Source organism: Triturus cristatus, chromosome 6, assembly GCF_964204655.1.
Source record: "Triturus cristatus chromosome 6, aTriCri1.1, whole genome shotgun sequence".
NCBI classification, from domain to species: Eukaryota; Metazoa; Chordata; class Amphibia; order Caudata; family Salamandridae; genus Triturus; species Triturus cristatus.
In genome coordinates this window covers 1266151217-1266176690 of record NC_140589.1, presented here as the reverse complement: position 1 = coordinate 1266176690, position 25474 = coordinate 1266151217, and the positions used below count along the sequence as shown (strand labels likewise).

General features: G+C 46.6%; 1 protein-coding gene across 1 annotated transcript in view; it reads left to right on the top strand.

Moving 5' to 3' along the window:
* The window catches only part of NUP43 (nucleoporin 43), a 203009-nt gene that overhangs the window by 144269 nt on the left and 33266 nt on the right, over nt 1-25474 (top strand). The window contains exon 6 of the mRNA XM_085612218.1: nt 18847-18998. Coding sequence (XP_085468344.1) covers nt 18847-18998 — 152 coding nt within the window. The remainder of the gene's footprint in view (nt 1-18846; nt 18999-25474) is intronic.

The following is a 25474-nucleotide window of genomic DNA, read 5'->3' as shown; positions in this document are numbered from 1 at the left end:
TATAAATATTTAGGTAGAACTATCATTTTAATCAGGGCCATTCGATCCACGAACGTCAATGGTAGACCTATCCATCGAGTGACCTGTTCCTCAAGCCGGGTAATTGCAGTGCCATAGTTTTCGCTAAGAACGCATTGCGGGTCCCTGTGAACCCACACTCCTAAATATTTAACAGGGTCCTCACTCCACATCAAAGGGAATCCTAGCTCAAATCGCTGTGTGGATGTCGTCTGAGAGAACACCACCGATTTATTCCAATTTATCCCCAAACCGGAGTGCTAAACCTTATATATTCCCTAATGAGTTGTTGTAGGTACACTGCCGGTTCTCGCACATATAAAACCATGTAATCGGCGTACATGGAAACTGCCAATGGTCTCTGATGAAAGCGTAATGCCACCTCGGCGTGACGCTGTCTCAGTATACAAGCCAAAGGCTCCAGCACCATCGCAAAAAGTATAGGCGACAGTGGACAGCCCTGCCTCGTTCCGACGCCAAATTGGAAACGGTTCGGATGCCCTCCCACTCACTCGGGCCACAGGATTGTCATACAATAACTTAATCCAGTTAGTGTAAATGTAGGGTACCCCCATACGATGCAACACCACTATCATATACCGACAGGAGATGGAATCAAATGCCTTCGCGGCGTCTAATAGGACCGCTGCAGCAGGCAATGTGGGCTCCAGAAGATGTAAGACTGCAAAGAGTGTTCGCAAGTTATGGGCTGTGGATCTCTCAGGGAAAAAACCCGACTGGTCCGACAGCACCATGACAGGCAATAACTGCAACCTCGTCGCTAGGACCTTTGCGAGTATTTTAACGTTCGTATTCATTAAGGACAGTGGTCGATAGGACTCACATTTGTTAGATTCCTTCCCCGGTTTCAATACGGTTACAATCAGTGCGCCACGCAGTGTGCCTGGTAGAGTCTGCTGTTCATAGGCATCCTCAAACATAGCATGCAGTTGTGGCACCAGTATATCAACATATTCCTTATAAAACTCCGTTGGGAGCCCATCCGTGCCTGTAGCTTTGACATTGGGTAAAGCAAGGATCGCATCACGGAGTTCGCCAGGCGTTATAGGGTGCATTAAAAAATCTTGTTGCCTTTTTGACAACCACACCAGGGCAATATCCTCCAGATAGTGTGCTATTTCGTCTTCATCCGCCGTCTGCCTAGCTTTATACATATCTGTATAATACTGTACAAAGGTTGTAAGGATGGATGCCCGCACTGTCGCAATGCCTATTATCCCCGTCCACAATAGCGTGTACCATACTGTTTTTTGCCCAAGGCCCTTTGAGTTTGTTTGCTAGAGCCTTGCCCGGCCTTCCGCCCTCACCATAGTTTCTGGCCTCCCAACGGCGTGACAAATGTTTGACCTCCGAGTCCGCTAAGTCATTATATTCAGTAACTTTAGATCTAATTGTCGCCAAGATCTGGTTATCAAATGTCGCTTCATATTGACTTTCTAGCTCCATCAGGTCTTGTTCTAGTCGCTTCATAGATCCCCGTAGCGATTTAAGTACCCCTGCTTGCAATCCTATACACACACACCTCGGATTGTAACTTTGAACGCTTCCCATTGCGTACTTATTTGTCCACGGAGCCAGTGTTTTCATCAAAGTAATTTACAATGGTATCCCTTACCCCCTCCTGGAACACCTGATCCTGCAGGGCTATGGCCTGCAGCCTCCATTGGAATTGGGGTGGCGTGTATGTAGGAATAATCATTTGAAACGAGGATGGGGAGTGATCGGAAAGTGTTCTGGGTAAATGATGTACTGTAGTGATCAGCGAGTTCACCTCATCCATAACCAACCAATAGTCTAGTCTCGACCAGGAGTGATGCGAATAATAATGACATGTGCCCTCCCTCTGCCCTGGGTGCCTCAGCCTCCAAACGTCTATTAGGGATAACTCCTGCATACCATTTTTAACGGCCTGTGCGGCCTTCTTAACTACAGGCTCCACCATGGAGTGACTGTCTAATTTCAGGTCTAAAACCACATTCAGACCCCCCCCCCCCCCCCCCCCCACACACAAACAATAGGAGCCGGTTGCAACCGATAGACTCTGTTAGACTCTGTTCCAGACTTCATCAAAGAACCCAGGGTCATCGACATTAGGACTGTATAAATTAAAGAAGAGTCATCAGCATGCCACATAGCCTCCCTTGGACAATAATGTATCTACCATTATCATCTATGTCCACGTGTTAGGAAGGGATAGCCTTTTTGTTTTTTTTTTGTTTTTTGGTCCTCATTTGCCTCTTAAAACACCATTTCGCTTTTACTCTTTTTATCCAGCCGAAATGCTCATAACCTCATAATGCTGACTTAAGTAATCTGGGGAGGAAAAGAGCCACATATACACGGACCCTGGATTGGTGGCTCTCACACCCCAAAAAACACCCAATATACACAGATTCTTTGTCGGAGGGAAAAAAGAAAACCCACCACATCGTAACAGGTGCTTTCAGCCGAGGGCAAGAGAGGCTTAATCATAGGACTCCCAATCCAATTAATTAGTTGGTTGATTCCACCAACATAATAAAGGTACCCAGAACCCATGCCTTCGTCCTCCCTCGACTGACATATCCAAATTGGCCACTCTCTTCACGGATGATCTCCAGTCCTCATACCTTGGTGGAAATTTTGATACCCAGAGTTTACAAATTTCTCTACGGGCTAGCAAAATTGTATAAAAAATCAAATCTGCATTGTTTTTACTCGTTACTACCGGAGCATCTAAAAGCCCAAAAATGATTAGTAAAGCGCTTACCTCGATTTGGATCTTCAAAGAATCAGATAGCGCTTTACTTACGGCACCCCAAAACGCTTGGATCTTTGGGCAGAGTAGAAACTTATGTAGATCATCTTCCTTCATGCTGCCACACTTCGGACATGCCACCTCTCCTCCTTTCCCAAACTTGGATAACTTTTGACGGGACCAGTATGCTCTGTGGATGGTGAAAAGATGATTCCTTCTCGGGTGTGCAGGTCTTACTATTTTGTATAAAGTAGACATAGATACTTGCCATTGTTCTTCCAACATAGCAGACGGCAAGCATCTTCCCCACAGCTCAACTGGTAAAAGGAAATTTCCGTCCTCCATGTCCACCATCAGCCAGTACCAGAGTGCAATTTCCTTTTTTGGGCTCTGATTGGAGATTAATTTCTCCTCAAATTCATTATACTTCCCAATCTCTGTAGTTGAAGCTTGGAACCAGCTCCGAATCTGAAGGTACTTAAACCTAGACAATCTTTGATCAGCTTCCTGATTACAATAATCCCAAGATTTCAACTGACCTTCCTGTAAAAGATGATTCCAAGCAGCTATGCCGGCTTCCCTCAAGGGAATAGCTAACACATCTTTAGACCATTCAGGAGAGCCCGGAGAGTCCCAGATAGGGGCAAAATAGCTAAAGTATGGCAGTTTAACAGCTTTCCTAACCCTATACCATGTTTCAGCCATACCTCGTAAGATCTTCAATCTAACTTTCTTAAAAAATTTTGGGTTGGCATATTTGAACATGAAACCATCTTCCGTCAAATTTTGACTCCTCAGCTGGACCTCAAATAATGCACCTAAGTCAGATTTAGGGAGTATAGCCATAAGCATCCTTCCATTTTTGAGCAGGAAGGACCATGAGTAAAAGAGCAGATCTGGTAGCGCCAAGCCCCCCCTTTTCCAGTCTCCTTCTCAATTTCTTCCAAGAGATCCTTGGCCCCTTGGAAGCCCAAATAAACTAACCAATCTGACTCTGGAGTTTTAAAAACCAGGATTTGCAAAAAGGAAGAGGGATAGCCTCAAAGAGAAAAGTAAACTTTGGAAGAATTACCATCTTTATTAGATTGACCCGGCCAAACACCGCAGAGGAAGGTGAGCCCAATTTTTCAACAGGGTAAGAACTTCTTTTTTAACCTAATCAAAATTAACTTTCGTGAGATTCATAATATCATGTGTAATTTTTACCCCTAGGTATCATCTCATTAGTGCACCTTACTGCACTAGCTCCCAAATTCCAGGCCCTAATCTCAGTTTTCTGTTCGTTAATTTTGTAACCTGAGATTTTGCCAAAGTCGGTAGTAATTCTTAAAATCGACTCAAGAGCTTTCTGTGTGTCCCTAGTAAAAATCACAATATCGTCTGCGTACAGGCCAATCTTTTTAGTCCATCCTTTGTATTCAAAAGGTAAAATTTCTAGAGATCCTCATAATCTTCTAGCCAATGGCTCAATATATAAATAGAATAAGAGGGGGGACAGGGGACAACCTTGTCTAGTTCCCCCTGAGATCTGGATCAGGTCTGTCAGGGCCCCATTGACTCCGACTCTAGCAGTCGGAGTAGCATAGATACCTTCCAAGGTTCTGCTAATATTAGGGCCGAGATTTAGCGATTTAGATACTGCTTTTAAAAAGACCCAGTTAACGCGATCAAAAGCTTTAGCAGCATCGAGTGCTATGACCGCCAGAGGGAGCTCATAGGTGGTGGCCAAATCTATTGCGCCTATAAGGTTGAACGTTAGATCTTTAAGCGTTCGACCACGAATAAACCCCTTTTGATCCTCATGTACAACCAATGGAATAACCCCGTTCAGCCTTTCTGCGATAATTTTCGCAAACAGCTTATAATCACAGTTTAAAAGAGATATTGGCCTATATGTATCACAATATTTAGGTGATTTACCCGGCTTCAGGATTAGGGCAATAGTGGCCTCTTTCCATGAATCTGGAAAGCCCACTCCGGATAAAAATATTCCATTAAACATACGTAACAGTATTGGTGTTAATACTTCCGCCAAGACCTTATAAACTTCATGCGGCAGACCGTCTGGCCCAGGAGCTTTCCCTTTCTTACCCTCTTTTAAAACCCTTTGGATTTCCAATATACTTGTACTACTATTCAGAACCTCACTTTTGTCCATAGGTAGTTGGTCGCTCAAATCTTGAGCCAACCAGCTAGCTGCTTCTTCTTGAGTGACCAGTAAGTCTTCCTGGTAAACTTCCCCATAATACTTTTGGAAGGCCCGTTCTATAGCCTGATTTTCAGAAAATAGAACCCCAGATTGTTCACACCTGATCTCCTTAATTGTGTTCCTAACTTGATTGTTCTTGACTTTCCAAGCTAATAGTTTACCGGATCACTCTCCATATTCAAAATGTGCCAAACGACTAGTATCCCACCTTTCTTTTAACCTCCCCTGGACAATTGTTGAGAGAGTTTCTTTAGGGTCTCAATTTCAGTCAATCCGAGATCTTGTTGTCCCAGATTACTTACTGAAATCAGGTCATTTTCAAGGTAACGAATCTGCTGTTCCAAATTTGAGATCTCCTGATGGTATGATCTTCTCCTGGCTGCTGCAAGGGTACCTAGTCTGCCTCTTAAAAATGCCTTGTATGCATCCCACACCATGCCTATCGAAGAGGAGCCCAGGTTAATATAAAAAAACTCAGCTGTCTCAGAAGTTAACATTTCAAGATATTGTGGGTCTAGCAGGATGGAACGGTCTAATGCCCATCTAGATTGAGAACACGGTTGACCCAACTTAATTCGAAGTAGTATAGCTGAGTGGTCTGAAAGATGTACCCCTATATGGTGAATATCTAGTACTGCATCCCTTAGTTTATTATCCACTAGGACATAATCAATCCTAGAGGGGTGCCTGTATTTTTTATTATGGAATGTAAAACTTCTATATAGGCCCGCTTTCTCTCGCCAAACATCCGAAAGACCTAGTTGTTTTTTCAAATGATGCACCATTGCCGACATTTTAGGATTAACTGCCGACTTACTGGTCGATCTATCCAACTTGTGTTCAATTACAGTATTAAAATCTCCCGCCATTATAATCGGGTCAGAAATGTTTAATAGCTCAGCATATAGGGCTTCCAGAGGTCCTGTGACATCTTGATTGGGGCCATAATAGCCCACCAACGTATAATTATGGCCATAAATCTTCACCCTTACTATTAACCACCTGCCTGAAACCGCAGATATCTTGCCTTCTATCATGATGTTTGTTCCCTTTTTAATCAGAATGGCGACACCCTTTGTTACCGCTGTTTGCTTTGATACAACTGCCCGAGAAATCCATTTTTTAGCTGCAAGAAATCTAGTAGCTTCTGCCTCCGTCAAGTGGGTCTCCTGCAGAATAAGAATTTGTGCTTGGCAATCTCTCAAATATTAAAGAATTTTTTCTCGTCTGGCTCTACCCCTTAACCCGTTGACATTCCAAGAGTATTTTTATCTCATTCATTGCTTTCTTGACCACCATCTATGAGCTCGATTCTAATTGCACAGAAAATAGAGGTTGAAATTCTGGTACGGCAAATGAGGATACATTTTTTTTTTCCTCCCAATTCTGCTCCCCACCCCGTGCCCCCCGACCGCAAGGAAAACCCTTCCCTGACTTATCAAATTAGGGGAACCCTATGGGTGCCCTTTGTCCGGAGTAACCTAGTATTATACATGTAAATAATCTGTATTTAAAAAAAACTTTTTTTTAAATTTATTTTTATATATAGGAGGACAAGAAGAGAAAAAAGGAGTTTTTCAAGAGGGAAAGACAGTAGGAAAGGTACCTTTCGTATCGGGGCCCTGACTACAGAGATTCAATAAAGTTGTCTACTTCTTCTACACAGCGGAAGGAATGCATTTTATTGTTTAGCATTACCTTCAGCATTGCTGGAAATTTCAATTGCACAGATGCCCCAAGCTTCTTTAAAGGGTCAATTCTTTTGCCTAACTCCCATTGCCTATTGGAAGTCTCACTCGAGACGTCTGATCTGACCTCAAAGCTTACTCCATCAATCTGCAATGTTTTTTTTGTCAATGCACGAGAGAGAATTTTCTCCTTTAGGGAAAAAGTCAGAAAATTAACCAAAATTCTTCTTGGCTTAGGCCTGTTTGAGTTAAGTCTGTAAGGGTCTCTATGGATCCTCTGGATATCTCTACTAATCTCTTCCTCTGTCTCTTCCAAAAGTAACTCCCTTTTAATTAAATGCACTAGGAATAGTTTAATATAGTCTCCTTCCTTGCCCTCTGGAATTTTCAAAAACTTCAGATTGTTTCTCCTTTGAAAGTTTTCCAATCTCTCGAGCCTCTCCCGTTGTTCCTTATCTCTTCTTTTCGATGACTCTATCTCTGCTGAGTTGCCCACCAGTGTTTCCTTAAGGACCTTTACTTCCCCTTCAAGGAGCCCTGTTCTCAAATTTAACTCGTCAAATTTCTTCTCCAGGTTATCACAGATATCTCGAATAACTTTTTGGTTATTTTCTGAGATTTCAAAGCGAGTTTTTAATTCGGTCGTAAGGCTTTTAAGCAGCGAGGTAATAGCTAGATCATCATTGCTTAAGAGTTTTGGAGAAGATGGCGTCTCCTCATTGGGAAGGTTATTAGTGGTTGCCATTTCCACAAAACTCGAGGGGACAGGAAAGGGGTCAGAGGGTTCAGGATCTATTTCTAAGACCCGATAGCGATTTAAATCTGCAGCTTCTGGCAAGCCCTCCTGTCGTGGTTTTCGTGATCTTCTCCTCGGGATGGCACTGATGCTAGGTATGGGTCCCCCTCCCATCCGTCCCCAGCCCGGAGAATGCGAAATACCCTCGGACTAGGGAGACGGGTGAGCGAGGGAAAACGGGATAGGAACAGCCGAGAGAGGGAGACCTGGAAGAAAGAAGCAGTGGGTGAGAAGAGGAGCGAGGACCCCTGCACCCCTCCCAAGCACCCCCTTGGAGTGTTAAGGCCCTAGTACCTGGCTCTCCTGTCTCTCCGAGACCGAGGGTCGTTGAGCTGACCAGGGAGGCTTCGTGGTTCACCACGACGAGTCTTCACCAAGGTTTTGGGGGTGGCGCTACCACTTCAACGCTCGGAACTCCGTGAGCGGAGGAGCGCCAATCAGGGTATGGTCTCTTCCCTCCCTTCACGAAGCGTGGGCCTGGCGGGTTCCGCTCGTGTCCTTCCCGACAGTCTGGGGAGACACGACCAGACACCAGTGGAGAGAGAACGGGAGATCCCGTCGGAGATGTCCGCGCTTCCACTCTATGCTCCCTGATCCACCGGGAGCAGAGGAGCGCACTCCGAGGGACGAAAACGCCCGGAACTCCGAGGGCTGATTTGGAGAGTCGTTCGCCTGGGAATCCGAGGGTGGAGCTGGGTTTGAGGTGTGCCCGGAAATCCGTGGGCCGAGGGGGAACTCCGGGGTTCCGACGAGGGGATGGCTGTGAGGGTTCAGGCGAGCCGGGGGACTGGTCTGTTGGCGTTGGCGAGGTCTCCGGTGAGAACGGAGATACTCACCGAGCGTTGCGGGCTTCGGCAACGTCACTGGCACCGGATGGAGGAAGCTCCGAGGGCCTCTGGAAGGTCCGACGATCCGCAGATGCTGGCGGGCTGGAAACCGCGAAGCTGTCGCTCTGGGGGCCGTTGCAATGATTATGGGAATCATAGGCAACGCCCCCGTGGTGGCTGTGGGCTTTTATGCGCGGAGGGGAGGTGACATGATCGCGCGGCCGCCGCGCCTCTGGGGCTTGTAGTCCTTCGCGCTGACGCCGGCGATCACGGATCATGACACCTCTATATTGATATCTTTATCCTGTTCAGAGGCAGAAAGCAGTAACTGAGTACTATTGTTCGTTTTAATTTGATTGCCCTGCTCCGCGTTAGAGTCCGTCCCAGCACTAAATGTTGTAAGTGTTGAAAGGGGGTCACCCAAAACCGTGGATTTTGGAAAGATTTTAAAGTAAGTCCTAAGTGAAGGGGTAACCCTAATCTTTCGTTCTAAATTGGATCTCTTTTTAATTCTATTTCTTGCCCCCGTCTCTTTAACTTTGGGCTCCTGTCTTAATGTGGACCCATTAATAGAATTTATATTGTCCGGTACCTTATGCACTCCAGCTATTTTTAAATTAGAGTCTGCTTTTATATTACAGATATTATTTGGGGTCGCCTCAAATGGAGCTGTAACCACAAGATCCACTGCACCCGTACTTCTTAAAGTGTACCTGGAAACCTTCTTGACCCCCTCGGGTTCCTCTATCCCTTTTCTCCCCCCTCTTCTTAACTTGGAGCTCATACAGCTTAGCTCAGAAGGCAAGGATTTCTTTGAGCGAGCACTGGAGGATAACGGAGTTAGGGACCCTACCTTACTTGTAAGTTCGTGCTGGAGACACCGAAGTAACAGACACTGGTCCAAGCCTCTTTTCCGGTCCAGTTTCTTTGACGAGGAAATCCTGAGTGGAAAACAGGGGACTGGTGCTGCTCTGCCCGTCGCCAACTCCTCTCCCCCGGAAGGAAATCCGAGAGGCGGCACGCCTACCCCTGTGGAGCTCCAGCGCCGCTCTAGACCACGTCTGTTCCCCCGCCGTAATGGAAAAATGATGTGGAGCGCAGTGCTATCGGCAAGCGGGGGAAGACGACAAACAATACTCTGATCAAAGGTAAGCGGCCAATAAAGAGGATTTCTCTCCGCTTACCCGACTCCCTACCCACTCCTCGTCCTCCTCGTTATAATAGCGTGCGTATACAGATGCTAAACATTCCCCTGGCTCCTAAGACTCCGGGCGCACGCGACCTGCCTCCTTAGCTGGCCGCCATGTTTTCCCATCTAGCCCAAAGGCTAGGAAGGGATAGCCTTTTCGTATTAAAATCATTATACCTCTCGCATAGGAGGAATAGGAGGATGCCCATTTTGCCTCCACCCATTTTGTGGCCACTTTATCAGCCGCCTGCTTAGTCAAATGCTTTTCCTGTAGGAACGCCACCTGCACATTATGTCTATCCAGGTAGGCTAGCACCTGCCTTGTTTTTCTCGGATTGTTAAGGCCCCTGACGTTCCACGTCATCCATGTAAGTTTACCTACCCCAGTCGTCATTTACTCCAATTACAGTTGGTGCATCACACCGTGTCACTGTATGCAAGCAGTATTCCACACTCTGGCTGCTACAATGTTTTCTAAGTCGCATAATAGTGCAATAAAACAAACACCCAACCAACGCCCACACCCACTTGGGCATCCCAATTATGCCCAGCAGCCCCATTATAAGAAACTCCATGCACAAACCCCCCCCCCACCCACCACCATAAGCAGATCGCCTGCTCATACCCTAGTAACAAATGTAGAACCGCTTGGGGTGTACCCTTAAGGTCACTGGCAGCCCAGGTACCCCCTTGTTGCTATGGAGGAGTCCGAGCCATACCTATTTTTCCCCCTCAGCATAGCAGATTATAACATGGTGCACCAAAACAAGTGTACAGAAAAAACTCATGAGCCCGAAGCTTAAATGCAACACCCAATAGATGCAGCGTTGACCACCATTGTCCGGCAGAAAGCTGCAACATGATGAAATACACCCCACATCCCAGCCCATATCATGCACAATACCATCAAGTCCTATATCAGATGCAGCAATGTGAGGGTAATATAAGCTCGCGCATCAAGTTACGGACTGCACAACTTATATCGCAACACAATTCCAATAAATACTTTCTCTCGAACCTTCGGTTCATCCTCTTGCATACATAGGGGTCCCCAACGGGGCTAGAGCACGAGCGGCCAGTGATGTTGGGTCAATAACGTTCTCAAAAAAACATGTCACAAACCCTTAAGACCGTGGTCGCTACATAGTGCAGGCCCAGACCCCTGCCATATGTCAAAAACACATATAATGGCATTGTGTACATTACATTTGCCGACTCTTACTCCAGAATACTGTAGACAACAGCAACAGAGGCAGTCCACAAACCACTTACAGCCTCTTCAATCCTCATTGTCCGCGTCGCCACCCTGTGCCATCGTCGTGGCTTTGCACTCTAGTTGTTTGACGAAGAGCATAGCATCCTTTGGAGGCATAAAGATTCTATGTTTGCTGCCATGCTGAATCTTGAGCCGGGCCGGGTAGAGCATCGCATATTGAACTTTCAGCGCCTGCAGTCTTTTTTACCGGCTGGAACTCCCGCCTGGCTTGCTGTACCACTGTCGTGAAATCCGGGAATAGCTGAACCTCTGTACCTTGATATTTCGTAGTGCCCATTTCCCTTGCCATCCTGAGCGCCACATTGCGATCTCTATAATTGAGGAATTTCGCGATTATCAGACCGGGGGGAACCCCCGGAACTGGGCGCGGCGCAAGGGATCGGTGTGCCCTCTCAACCACCAGCATGTTGGAGAAACTCTCCGCACCAAACGGCGTCTTAAGCATGTCCTCAATGTACAGCTCCATTTTCACTATGTTCGTGGACTCTGGTATCCCAATAATACACAGATTGTTGCGTCTGGACCTGGCTTCCAAGTCCTCATTCTTCGCATTAATCACCGAAATTAGCTTCGCCATCTGCGCACAGGATTTGGTGATGTCTTCAACCTTGTCCTCGGTGTTTGAAATGCGCTGTTCCGCTTCAGTTAGGCGTGCCCCATGCTTATTCAGTTTGGACGCCATGTTGTCCATGCGAAGATTGAGCGTATCTATTTTATTATCAATGGTATGTAAACTTTGCTGCATTGCAAACATCATCCATTCGAGTTTACCGATGCCATTGGCCTCAACCTCAGTCTCTGTGTCCAACGTGGCCTGTGCAGTTGACTTTAAGGCGTTTCGATTTAAATGACAACTTGGATTGCACCTGCTTATCTAGCTTGCCCATTGTGCTAGTAGATGCAGTAAAGGTAGTTGGTGACGATTGGTGTCCACGTCTATGCGTTATATCAGCCTCCGTTCTGTTACGCAGAGCAGCATGAAGGAGATGGCATATGTGGAGGGGCCGCTTGTGTTGGGAGCTGAGCAAGTCAGGCTGACTCACATACAGTAGATATCCAAGGCGTTGTGGTCACCAACGGTCAAAGGAAGATTGAGCTCCTTTCCACTATAGCTCCTGAGTCCACCGCTAAACTGGCAGTCGACCGCGCGTGGCACCCACTCTGCACAGAAATGCCCCTGGAATCAAAATGGCGGCCAGTGTACCAATAGCCCAGGCATCAAGCAGAGCACCCCTAGCAGACAGTACGCGTCCCACGAACAGGAATGCAGAGCAGTGCTCACAGCAGCTGTGCAGGAGTCCAGCTTGAAAGCCAGCATCCACAGCATGCGCCACTCGCGGGCCAGTGCTTTAAAATGGCGGGCTCAAAACAGTGCAGTGTTCATCATATGCAGGAGGCCCAATCCGCATCTCAGCGCAAGTCTGTGCCTCTCCACAACGCACAGGGCGAGAAATCTATGTCGATCCACAAGGGAGCACGACAAGCAGCGCCGATGAAAGGCGCCGCCTCACCGCAGCCGGGGCCCCGCGGCAACACAACATCCAGCGCCGGCAGCAGGGATCTCCTGCACTAGAGCCACACTGCCGCGTACTCACCCGGGTAATGTAGGCCGCTTCGGTAGTGCCAGTGTCGCCAACCGCTCCGCGTACCACTGATCCTCACATTCATCAAAGTCCTTCGCGCTCCCGATCGGAGAAGCACTACTCCACCGTCCACATTCCAGCAGCGCGTCTCGCTGGTTTACCGTTGCGATCACAAGGCGTGCGCCGCCATTCTTGCCCAGAGACCCGGGCACGATCCTTCCAGTAACAGCTTGCAGGGCGATCAGACAGTCGTTTTCCGCACAATAATCTACTGCCCACGATCAGGGGAATCTATTGCGCTGCATTTCGGTACTGGATTCATCCGAGAGATAGAGGATATTTATCGGATTTCGACCCTGACCAGCAGAGCTGCACTAGTGTGCGGCCATCTTGCTGCGAGCTCGCTAGCGACCCCCCCCCCGTGTCGATATCTTTAACACGTTTCAGGCTTAATATAGTTTACCGCATTGCTGCCTTGCTTTATATGAATGATTGGTGAAACACCTTAGCTAAATGTCCTTGTGATAATCACTCACCACAGGGTATGCTATATTTTCCATTGTTATGTAGTTTTTATAAAGAACCTAGGTTACTATATTTATGACCCATTCTTAGGCAAGTCAAACAATGTTAGACAAATATTATAGGGTATTGTAATTGTTGTAAAAAAGATTAAAGCCAGCCTAAAAAATCTGTCATCTTATTTATGGCATACTTTACGAATTAGGATATCTATGGGGATTAGGGGTCGGATTAAATGTAATAGACAAGGATGTGACAGTTCAGTTTTTTATTTTTTTTATTCAATTGTATGTATTTACGATTTATATTTTATAAATGCAAGTTGTGCCTGTGTGTATCGATCATCTTACTTACGAAATGCCTCATGAATTAGGGAATTCTAGGGGACCAATGGTTTGATTATGTGTAACAGATAAGATAGTGACAACGGTTTAACTGTAATGAATTGTTTTGTTATGGTCTTTATGATCGTTTAGTATATATGTAACCTGTGCTTGGAATTATACTTAGAAAAATTGAATACACTTATTGTGCACAGGATCACATAATATTTTTTACTACGGTTTTGCAACATAGGGAACAACTCAATTTGTGATTCTAAATAGTCTGACCACTATTGTGGTCTGATAGTTGACTTCTTGCCTCCCAATGCTTGACGCTCTTGCAACGGACTGCACTCAATGGTTGTAAAACTACAGGTATAAGAATACCAGCTGTGCTTTTTTGGGGAAATCCTAAATTTGAGGCATGTGTGCTTTAGATACATATGCTTTGCATATTCCTGCCATCTAGTTTTGGGTTCGGATGCTTGCAAGTTGTTTTTCTTCGCAGAAGTCTTTCCTAGTCACGAGGTAAGGTGACTCGTTCTTTCGGTGATGGTGCGCTTGATCATCGATTCCATTGTTAAATTGGTTTTTTTCCTCCATCCTGTTCGGATGTATATTGATGCGCTCTGGTTCGAAACAGTTTTTTAGGATTCCCCTCGATGTGCAATCCTCTCTACCTCAACGGTATTGTCTCCGTACGCGTTCGCACTTCTCCGTGTATTGTTTTGACATCGGAATCGACCTTCTATAGGAAAGCTTTTTGGACGGTTTTCAAGGCCTAACTGCGCTCGGTTAGCTCTTCGTTAATGGATCAGACTCTGTTTAAAATCTGTCCTCTGTGCCACGCGGAGTATCCACACACTGACTCACTTGAAGTGTGTAATATGTGCTTGTCACCCGATCACAAATAAGAAAATTGTGACGCTTGCAGGTATTTTCGATCGAAGAAAACTCTTCACGACCGTCTGGCTCGACGTTGAGAGCTGCAGCGTCAAAGTATCCATGACAGGCCGGACATCTTCGGTGAAGACTCCGGAAAAGAAGATATTGAGGAGGAAGAAGCGTTCTACGAACAAGACTCGGGCTTGGAACGCGAGATCGATCTCGACGCCGAAGAAATGCCGCAGGGACAAGGTGACGTGAATACCGAAGACCCATTGCCCCCACAAGCTATCTTCAAAAAACATAAGGCTTCGACACCACCTCTGCCTTCTGGCCAAGGTCTGCACCGTGACGACATTTCAGACGCCTTGCCACCGAAACCACCAGTCAAGCCTTCCGGTCCAGTACAGGGTCTTCAAAAACCCTCTTCGGAACCGAAAGCCTCTGGTTCCAAGCATAAACCCGGCTCTCAGCCGAAACATCATTCGAAGCTGAAACCTGCCCCGAAAGGCCAGCCTCCATTGGCACCGAAACATAGAGACCCCTTCGGATCCAAAATTGGACATTATTCCATAAACACCTGATCCGAAGCACAAGAGACTGCATATGAACCCTGACACTGGTCATATTCACATTAAACCACCTATGAACAGCAAGCTTCAAGAAGAGGACATTTCTTACAAAATCCCTGTGAAGAATAAAAACTGTGGCTACAAGTCCTTTTCATTTTCCATCACCCCCACCACCTCCGTCACCACCTGAGAATCCTTTGCAGGTTACTCCTCAAGATTCTTCTCAATCTCATCATGACGATGATTAAGATGATGATGATGATGATGAGGGGGGGGATAAATATTCCAATTGACTCATGGACAGATAACACAGTAGAGTCCCCAGGTGACACTGATCCAGACTTGTACCCAGCCAAACCATCTCCTCCAGACGACAATGCATCACACCATGAAGTCATTGCCTGGAGCTTACCAGCAATCCCCCAAACATTCCACCACAATCTCACAAGTTATCTTCAGAACACATACACTTGCTAAAACAAGAGGTCCAGTCCCTTACTAAAAGGGCCAATAAAACCAGTTCCTATACAGTTCCAAGGCTCAGGGGTTTACTCTCTGTATTTTCTCATCCCCAAAAAGGACGGTTCCCTAAGACCTATTTTAGATCTGAGGGAGCTAAACGGCTACATACTGTTAGAGCGTACATGGTGACACTTTAACAGGTGCTCCCGCTTTTACAAAGCGCAGACTTTGTGTTCTCTAGATTTAAAAGACGCATATTTTCATGTTCCATTTCATCCAGCTCATCGCAAATACCTGAGATTTGTGATGGCAGGCAAGCATTACCAATTCAAAGTACTTCCCTTTGGAGTGACTACAGCACCCAGAGTTTTTACCAAATATCTGGAAGTGGTCGCTGCTTATTTCAGAAGACAACAAATTTACGTCTTCCTCTATCTAGACTTCTGGATCTTCAAAGCCAGCACTTACCAGAACTGTCTGCAACACACACAGATCACAATAGATCTACTAAATCAACTAGGTTTCACCATCAATGCACAAAAATCTCACCTGCATCCATCACTGATGCAGTCTTATCTAGGAGCTACTCTAGACACAGTCAAAGCTCTAGCGTCTCCCAATGTAGCCAGAATACTCAATATTCAAGCTACCATTCTACGGTTTCAACCCAACCAAGCATTACCAGCCAGAGTGTTCATGCAACTACTGTGAATGATGGCGACCTGCATCACAATTGTACCCCATGCGAGGCTTCACATGCGCCGCCTACAAGAATGTTTAGCACGTTAGTGGAATCAATCACAGGGTCTACTGACCGATCTAGTGTTGGTAGACGGCCACACCCATCACTCTCTGCAGTGTTGGAACCCACAAAACTTATCAGTAGACTGGCCTTTCATCGACCCTGTTCTACAAATCGTGCTCATGGCAGACTCATCTCTAATAGGTTGGGGGGGGCTCATCCAAAAAATTACACAATACAAGGCATGTAGAATAACAAGCTCAGAACTCTCCACATCTAGAGCTCTTAGCTGTTTTCCTAGCACTAAAAGCTTCAGACTCTGCTCATGGCCAAAACTGTCTTAGTCCGAACAGACAATATAACATCAATGTATTATCTGCAGAAACAACGGGGACACACTCTCCAACACTTAACTCTCGTTTAAGCCATTTGGAATTGGGCGATTCATCACAAGAGCTATCTTCTGGCAGAACATCTCCCAGGAGTAAACCATTAAATTGCCGATCTCCTCATCAGGAGAAAACAAATTCACGAGTGGGAACTTCACCCCCAAGTTCTCCTTCCTTACTTCCAACAGTGGGGGTTTCCACAAATAGACCTATTTGCCACAGCCGAAAACGCAAAATGCCCAAACTTCGGCTCCAGGTACCCACACCTGCTATCGAAGGGCAATGCCCTATGGAATAACTGGTCAGGGGCATTTGCCTATGCTTTTCTGCCTCTCCTTCTCATTCCGTGGGTGGTTCGGAAACTCAGGCAAACATCTCTCACACTAATTCTGGTAGCTCCCACATGGGCTTGTCAACCATGGAACACCACTCTGTTGGAGCTGTCCCTAGTTCCACATCAAAAACTGCACCTAAGCTCCAGTCTCCTCACACAGATCCATGGAGAAATCAGACATCAATATCCCAAAAAACTGAATTTAGCGATCTGGCTCCTGAAGTCAGAGTTTGGTTATTTAAATTTACCAACAGACTGTATGAATATTCTAAAAGCAGCAATCAAGCCTACCACCAGGGCTTGTTATGCAGCAAAATGGAAAGGTTTGCTGTATATTGCAATAACAATCAATCCTTTAGATGCTTCTGTACAAAATATTATTTGTTACTTGTTATACCTGCAACAAACCGGTCTGGCTAACATGTCCATTTATTTGCACCTTGCAGCAGTAGCTGCGTTCTTACAAAATAGACATTTGTCACTATTCTCTGTCCCAGTAATCAAGGCCTTCATGGAAGGCTTAAAAAGGGTGATTCCACCTAGGATTCCCCCCTGCACCAGTATAGAATCTCAACATTGTTCTCACAAGGCTCACGGGCCCACCTTTTGAAATTACACAAGTACCCTTTACAGTTCCTCTCATAGAAGGTTGCATTGCTCATTGCTATTACATAACTGAGGAGAGTTGGTGAGCTACAGGCATTAACGTTAGAAGAACCTTTCTTTCAACTAAATAAAGATAGGGTAGTTATCCGTACCAAACCAAAATTCCTTCCCAAGGTGGTTTCTGCTTTTCATATGAACTAATCAGTTGAGTTACCAATTTTCTTTCCTCAACCAGATTCTGTGGCAGAACGTGCTCTTCACACGCTTGATGTTAAAAGAGCTTTACTATACTACTTGGATAGAACAAAAGACTTTCGCAAAACAGTTTGTTGCATTTGCTCCACTCCACAAGGGCAATCCTATCTCAGTCTGGTATTGCCAGATGGATCGTGAAATGCATTAAAACCTGCTATATTAAAGCTAAAAGAACTTTAGCCATTTCCCCTACAGTGCATTCCACTCACAAAATAAGGGCTTCAATGGTCTTTTTAGGTAACATCCTATAGCTGCCATATGTAAGGCAGCTTCATGGTCTACACCATACACATTTCCCAAACACTATTGTGTAGATGTGTTAGCACGTCAACAGGCTAATGTAGGCCAAGCAGTACTAAAACACTGTTGCAAACAACTGCAACATCTACAGGTTAGCAACCGCTTTAGGAGTATACTGCTTTATAGTCGATGCAAAGCATGTGTATCTACAGCACACATGCCTCGAACGGATAATGTTACTTACCCAGTAAGCTTCTGTTCTTGGCATGTACAGCTGCAGATTCACATGGGTCCCCCTGGCTACCTGTAGTTGTTGCAGTTCTTAATTATACATTTATACACATGGACATCTGTGTACTACACTTACTCAATTCTCACCCTCTTGTTGGAAACTAACAATGGAATCAATGATCATGCGCATTATGACCGAAAGGAGGAGTCACCTTACCTTGTGACTAGGAAAGACTTATTCAAAGACAAACAACTTGCAAACATCCAGACCCAACACTAGATGGCAGGAGTATGCAAAGCATGTGAATCTACAGCTCTACATGCCAAGAACAGATGCTTAATTGGTAAGTGACATTATCCTTATCACACGCCACGACTGCCGCCACTCCATTAATCCACAAACTTGTGCCACCTGGTGCTAGCCTACCGCAGCCACCTGTTTTTCTGCTGTACTTCAATACTATTCAATCTGTTCCCAGCAGTCCTCATCTAGTCCTCCTCATCCTAAAGGGCTGGTCAGATGTAAAACTAGGAACTGGGGGATAAAGGCGCTTAGCCTGCTTTTAATTTTTTTCCCCTGCCATCCAGTTGCCATTTAATATTCTGGGGAAGTACAAAGTAGCTAGTGCTTACTTAGCAAATGGGGCAGGGTGCTGTCGCCCACTAAGCAGCAGAGATCCTGAAAAGGAAGCCCACTCTGGCGATTCAAAGGACCATGTCTTCCCTCAACCTGCTGGTTCTGCCCTCCCTTTTCTTTTTCACTCACTTGACCAGCACTTTCACTGTGCTTATTTTCATGCATGATTGTTGTTCAAGAAAATGTGTTGTTAAATGGCTTTAGATTGAGTAATATTTTTATGAAATCACTTAAACTATTGTTTTTTTATAAGGTTTACTTCCTGATATGTCACAATTCGCTTTTTACAATTTGTCCTAAACAGGTCGGGAGAGAGAGTTCCACTTCATTGTATTGACAGGCACCCAAATCAACAACACATTGTAACCACTGGTGGTCAGGATGGCATGCTAAGTGTTTGGGATTTAAGGCAAGCTGCTATGCCACTATCCCTGCTCAAAGCTCATGAAGCTGAAAGTAAGTACTTTGACGTGTTATTTTTATTTTATTTTTTTAAATATCTTTTTGCAAAATGTTTATCTTTCAAGTTGCAGTTTAGCTGCTTCTGCTCGTTCTAGCTTCTTTCAGGCTAGGCTGACAATGCTTCATTTCCATTTATGGGATTTAGGTGACTTTCCACGGACCAGTCCTTCCAACTCACATCCTTGAATGATTGTCACTGTGTAGTGGCCTCGTGGCACCTCTGGGGTGGCTTTGACTTAGTTGCTCATTAGAACAGTAATTTTGCAGCCTATGACTTGGTCACCAGCACTGCAACGTACACATGACTGCAGAGGGAATATTGAGAACTCGAGCATTGCTGTAGGCTGGACCAAGGACTGTTTAGGAAAATGTACCCAATAGAATGGAAAAATGGGCTTAAACTTAGGTCATGGTGAAATATTGGGGTACTGAGGAAGATGGAATGTTCCGATGCAGGTTCAGATACAAGGCTAGAATACAGGAAAATAAAAAGGAACTATGGTCGGCAGTGTCATGGCTTTAAAACAAAAATAAAGCAGAGAATTGCTGTTGGGCCACTGACCATTTCTACAAAGTTATTCGCCTTTCTTGAAGTAAAATTCTGCATTAAGCTACTGTTAATGTTTTGAAGCTAATGGTACATAAAGTACAACAGCAAGGTTATAGTTTCGGATTTCTATTTGGCTTCAATATTCCTCTTCCATCCACTCCAGTGCGCCCATTGACCCCTTTACCCACAGTGTCTTCAACCTCAAAACCAACCCAATCGGCACGAAACTCGCCAGCATCATCGACACCTCTGTCTCCACAGCAGCCTTCAGGGACAGATGGAAACACACAATGTTCAGATACCTCCTAAAAAAAACCCTCAGCCGACCCTAGTGACATAAAATATCGACTGATCTCCCTGGTTCCCTACCCAGTGAAAGTACTCAAAGCCATCAATCAAAAACTCACCGAATACCTGGAACAAAATTACCTCTTTGAGCCCTCACAATCAGGAGTCCGTGCCAGCCACAGCACTGAGACCACGCTGATCGCAGCCGCAGACATCAGGGTTCTCGTAGACTACGCAGTGGCAGTAGCCCTGATACTCCTAGATCCCTCTGTAGAGTTTGACACCATTTCCCACTATGCCTCCATCCACAGACTCTACAACATCGGCATTCAGCAGAACGCCCTCAAGTGCATCACCTCTTTCTTTACAGGATGCACATAGAGCATCTGGCTACCTCCCTTCACCTCCAAACCCAAGGACATCATTTGTGGCGTACTCCAAGGATCATCCGTCATCCCCACCTTGTTCAACAACTACATGACCCTTCCCCCTCCCAGATGTCGTCCGATAACGTGGTCTCAACATAATTTACGCTGACAACACTCAACTAATCCTCTTGCTCACCGAAGACCCCTCCAATGCCAAAACCAACTTCTGCGACGCCATGACCAACATAGCCAACTAGATGAGAGACAAACTGTCTTAAACTTAACTCTGACAAGACAGAAGTACTGATCTTCGGGAAAAACACTTTAGTTTGTGAGCACAGCTGGTGGCTAGCAGAACTCAGACCAACACCCACACCAACAGACCATGTGCGGGACCTAGGCATCATCGTCCACAGCGAACTGACCATGAAAGTAAACGGTCTTCTCCTCCTGCTTCGACACCCTTTACATGCTCCTCAATCTTCAGCTGGATCCCAGTCAACACCAGAATGACCGTCTGGCACTCTTCACCAGCCGCCTTAACTATGTTATGTTAATTGTTATGTTAATTGGCTTGTATAGCGCATGAATCACCCCGGGGGTGGAGGGTGGTCTCTCGGCACTTGCGGAGTTGCAAAGGAGGTGCAGTGATGTGTTATTCCAAAAAGAGAGCAGTTTTCAGCGTCTTTCTGAATTTCAGGTAATCCGGGCATTGTCTTAAAGGCAGGGGGAGTTGGTTCCATATTAGGGGCGCCTGATAGGAGAAGGCTTTACCTCCTGTATGTATTCTTTTTACCCTGGGGATCTGAAGCAGGGATTTAGATTGATATCTCAGGTCCCTTGTAGGGTTATATTGGTGGAGCCTCTCCGCCAAGTAAGGGGGACCGTTGCCCCACAATGCCTTGTGCGTCAGGCAGCAAAGCTTGAACTTCACTCGTTTCCGCACAGGTAGCCAGTGTAGTTGTAACAGTGGGAGCGAGGCTGACCTGTAGGGTGCGTTAGCAACTAAGCGAGCTGCAGTATTTTGTACCACTTGCAAGCGGTTTAGGGCGGCCTCATTGGCAGCAACCAGAAGGGCGTTGCAATAGTCCATTCTCTTCCAGGGGATCCTTATCAATAGTCATAAGCACTGAATATACCCGCCCATGTGCGGGGACCCCGGAAATAACAAAAATTATATATGAAGACCATATATATACAGCTCTGTATATGTATACACATATATTATTTTTTCCAAGCAAATGCAGCCCCCATAGAAGGCTAAACAATGTATATACAATTATCCAATAATGCATCATAGGTATAAAAATACACCTAAATCTTTTTTTTATTATTATTTTTTTTTTTTAATGAGGTAACGCACTCATAACAAAGGAAAAAAGAGCACTGTGCAAAACACAGAACCGTCAAACATTGTTAGCCTGCAGGCTGCATTGCAATACAATACCATAGAGACTCAAAAGCCTTGTACAGGTAAAAACTGGCACCGTGCCTTTAAGGCAGCCCTGACTCCAATATCCCATCATGCCTCAGGGGTGACAGTTAGGTCAGTTGTTCTTTCCGGCTCCTTCTGTCAGGACCCTGGAGTTCAGCTCTTCTTTTTTGACTTTTCAGTCAAGAATTGGTTACTTTTCTAGTAATTTTGTTGGCTTCCTCTGGAATACTCTATCAGGGAAGCGTTTATCTGTGGTTTTCTGACTAAATTTAACAACTTTTTCTGTCAGAAAAATGCCTTCTTTATTCATGCAGTTTCCATCCTGTGGCAAAAAGAAGGCCCCTTCAGACCATCACGAGGTGTGTATTGTCTGCCTCCCAGAGTCTCACTCTCCTGCATCCTGCCGTCACTGCAAGGACCTTTCAAAGAGGACTTTGAAAGAGAGAGAGAGAATTAGACTTTATGGCCTTTCGGAGCGGTCGACGTCGAAGCAGCTGGTCCCTGTCTGTTCTCCATCGGCGTCGGGCTCGGCGTCGAAGACTCCAGCGGCGGGATCGTCGCTGAGAGGTGAGGAGTCCAGGGGGAGTCATGCTTCCAAACGAAAGTCCACGTCGACGCTCGATCCAGCGGCGAAGCGCATTTGTTCGTCGTCTGCTACTTCGACGTCAAGAAAACATCCTTCGACGTCGAAAGAGGCTCATCGTCGATCAACGTCGAGAAAACACCGTTCGACGTCAAGACATCGCTCAACGTCAAAATCGACGCCAAGAGAGAAGTCGACGTCGCAGGAACACCACAGGCGTTCGACGTCGAAATCAACGTTGACGCTGAGGCAAAGATCGGTGTCAAAAGATCCTGCAAGATCCTCGACGTCGAGACATGATTCGCCGTGAAGAGAAAGGCGATCCTCTTCGAAGGTGCTGTCGAGGCACAGATCATCGTCGCATCAGTCGATGTCGAGGCGGGTGCCTCCGTCGGAGTCTGTCGAGGCGGGTGCCTCCGTCGTCTAAGTTCTCCAGACAGGAGAAGATGGTGACGTCGAGGCCAGATTCCCAGTTGGGTTCTAGACCTCCGTCCAGGACAAGCCCTCCGTTGACGACCAGGCTCTCGACGTCGAGGCAGGACACCTCGCCGGTGATCCATTCGGCATCCAAGTCCAGGTCTCCAGTGATAGGCCTATCACCGTCGAGACGGTCCCCCGAGGTGGGATACCAGGAGACGTCACACATTCGTCTGACGCTCAGGAAAGTATCAAGACGCAAGTCTCCTCATAGGGTGATATATACCACATCGGAGCACGATTCATCGCGTCCGATCTCCATTTCCCCTTCAGCCTCTCAGGATTCAAGATCAAGATCCGGATCACCAGAACTGTTGGGTGTCTCTCCAGTTCCTCCGGTGGAGCATACATCTCAAGATGAGGGCCATGCTCTACCTCAGAGCCCCGTCAGGGAAATGCCTCCGAATCCTTCCATGATTCAGGCGGTTAAGGAGTCCTTAACAAGACTAAGGACTCTGGATCAAACATTACGACCAGCAAGATCCCATTCTCGAGGAAGAGAATTGCGAGGGCGCTCACGCTCGCCCAGAAGGCGATCCAGGTCTACCTCTCAGAGGAGAGAATCAATCGGATCGGGGAGAAGGCGACAGAGGTCTCCTTCATCTTCCTTGTCAAGCCATTCGTCCAGTAGGGATTACTCACCTACACTCACAGATACTCCACCATCTAGAGTGTCGCCAGTGGACGATATCACCACTTTTCAGGATGTGCTCTGCAGAGGGGCGACTAAGTTGAACATTCCCTTGCCTGTTCAAGAAACCACCTCTTCGGTCATCTTCGAGACCCTTCATGAGAGAGCGGTGTCTCGTCCAGTGTTGCCTCTAGTGCCGGGGTTGATTAAACCAGTAATGGACATCTTCCTAACGCCAGCGTCTATCAAATCCGCGCCGGCGCGGATTCTTAAAAAATACCTGCTAGCCCCCGAGGATCCTCTGTTTCTTAAGGCGGACCCTCCACCGGACTCAGTGATTACAGCTGCTGCCATAAAGACGCATTCAGTGGCATCATCATCCACAGTGCCGCCGGATAAAGACAGTAAATCGCAAGAATCTTGGGGCAGAAGAGTATGTGGCTCGGCGGCCTCGAGTCTGAAAGTGGCTAGTGCCTCAGCGCTTCTGGGGCGCTACGACAGATCACTATGGGATTCCCTGCAGCGATTTATAGAAAAAGTGCCTTCTGAAGACAGAAAGGACTTCGAAGAGATCCTGCACGAGGGCAGTCTCGTTTCAAACCAAGTGATCAGCGTGGCAGCGGATGGGGCAACGTTGGCAGCGCACTCATATGCTCACGGGATTTCCGCCAGAAGGTCCTCTTGGCTGAGGCTGACAGCTTTGAAACCGGAAGCACAGGCAAGGATTCTGAATCTGCCCTTCTCGGGTAGTTCGCTTTTCAGTTCTCATGCGGACGTTGAGATGGCTCGGATGAAGTCAGAGCTCGACACCATGAAAGTCGCGGGCTTAGAGAAACGGAAAGAATTCCGTCGCCGCAGGGGAACCGACAGGCGTAGCTACCAGCAGAGGGTTCAAACCCCTCACTGGCAGAAAAAACAGGATCAACAAGGGCAAAAGAAACGGCAATTTCAGTCCCGTAGATCATCCAGGGGACGTGGAAATAACCGCCAGGCCGGTGGTGGAAACAAGGCTCAAGGAAAGCAATGAGAGCCTGCTTCCTCCAATGCCGTCCACCGCTCCGGTGGGAGGAAGTATTGCACACCATCTCCCAGAGTGGCAATCCATCACAAAGGACAAATGGGTTCTGAATATACTGCGACATGGATACTCGCTTCGTTTCCGGAGTCCTCCTCCCTCGATCCACCCGGTACAGCGACCCTGTTGCTCAAATCCGCAATAGAAAAAGTCCCCAGGGCGCAGAGAGGAAGAGGAGGCTACTCCAGATATTTTCTGATCCAAAAAAGAAATGCAAAAGCAGAGTTCAGACCCATTTTGGACTTACGGACACTAAACAAGCATATCAAAAGGGAAAAGTTTTGCATGCTTGCGCTTCACCAGATATATCCGCATCTCCGGCAAGTAGATTGGATGTGCTCGCTGGATCTGCAAGACGCGTATTTTCATGTTCCCATACTACAGTCTCATCGGAAATTTCTAAGGTTCATGGTAGGGACCTCTCACTACCAATTCAAGGTCCTACCATTCGGCCTGAAATCGGCCCCTCGAGTATTTACAAAATGCATGGCAGTAGTAGCGGCTGCACTGAGGCGCGCAGGAGTCTTCGTCTATCCCTATCTCGACGATTGGCTGATAAAAGGACCATCGCCTCAGTGTGCACTCACAGCTGGGACGCTGCCTGACCCTGTGTCACAGATTGGGGCTCAGGGTGAACTTCAAGAAATCCAACTTCACACCAACCCAAAGGATACACTACCTTGGTGCAACTATAGACTCCGCAGTAGGAAAAGTGTTTCCTTCGGAGGAGAGACGGTCATCCCTGATCTACAAAGGAAAACAGATTATGACCAACAAGCTCTCTACAGCGTGACAGATTTCGTCTCTGCTGGGGGCCATGGCATCCTGCATATTCCTGGTGCCCAATGCCAGGTTGAGGATGCGTCCTCCAACAAGATCTGTAAGACAAATGGGACCAAAGGAATTCACTGTGGGAGGAACCAGTCTCTTTCCTCAGCGGCCAGGCAATCAATCAAGTGGTGGTTGAAACCACTCAATCTACAGGTGGGGCTTCAGTTTCATCAAGAACCCCCATCTCAGACGTTGATCACCGACGCATCCCTGGAGGGTTGGGGTGCGCATC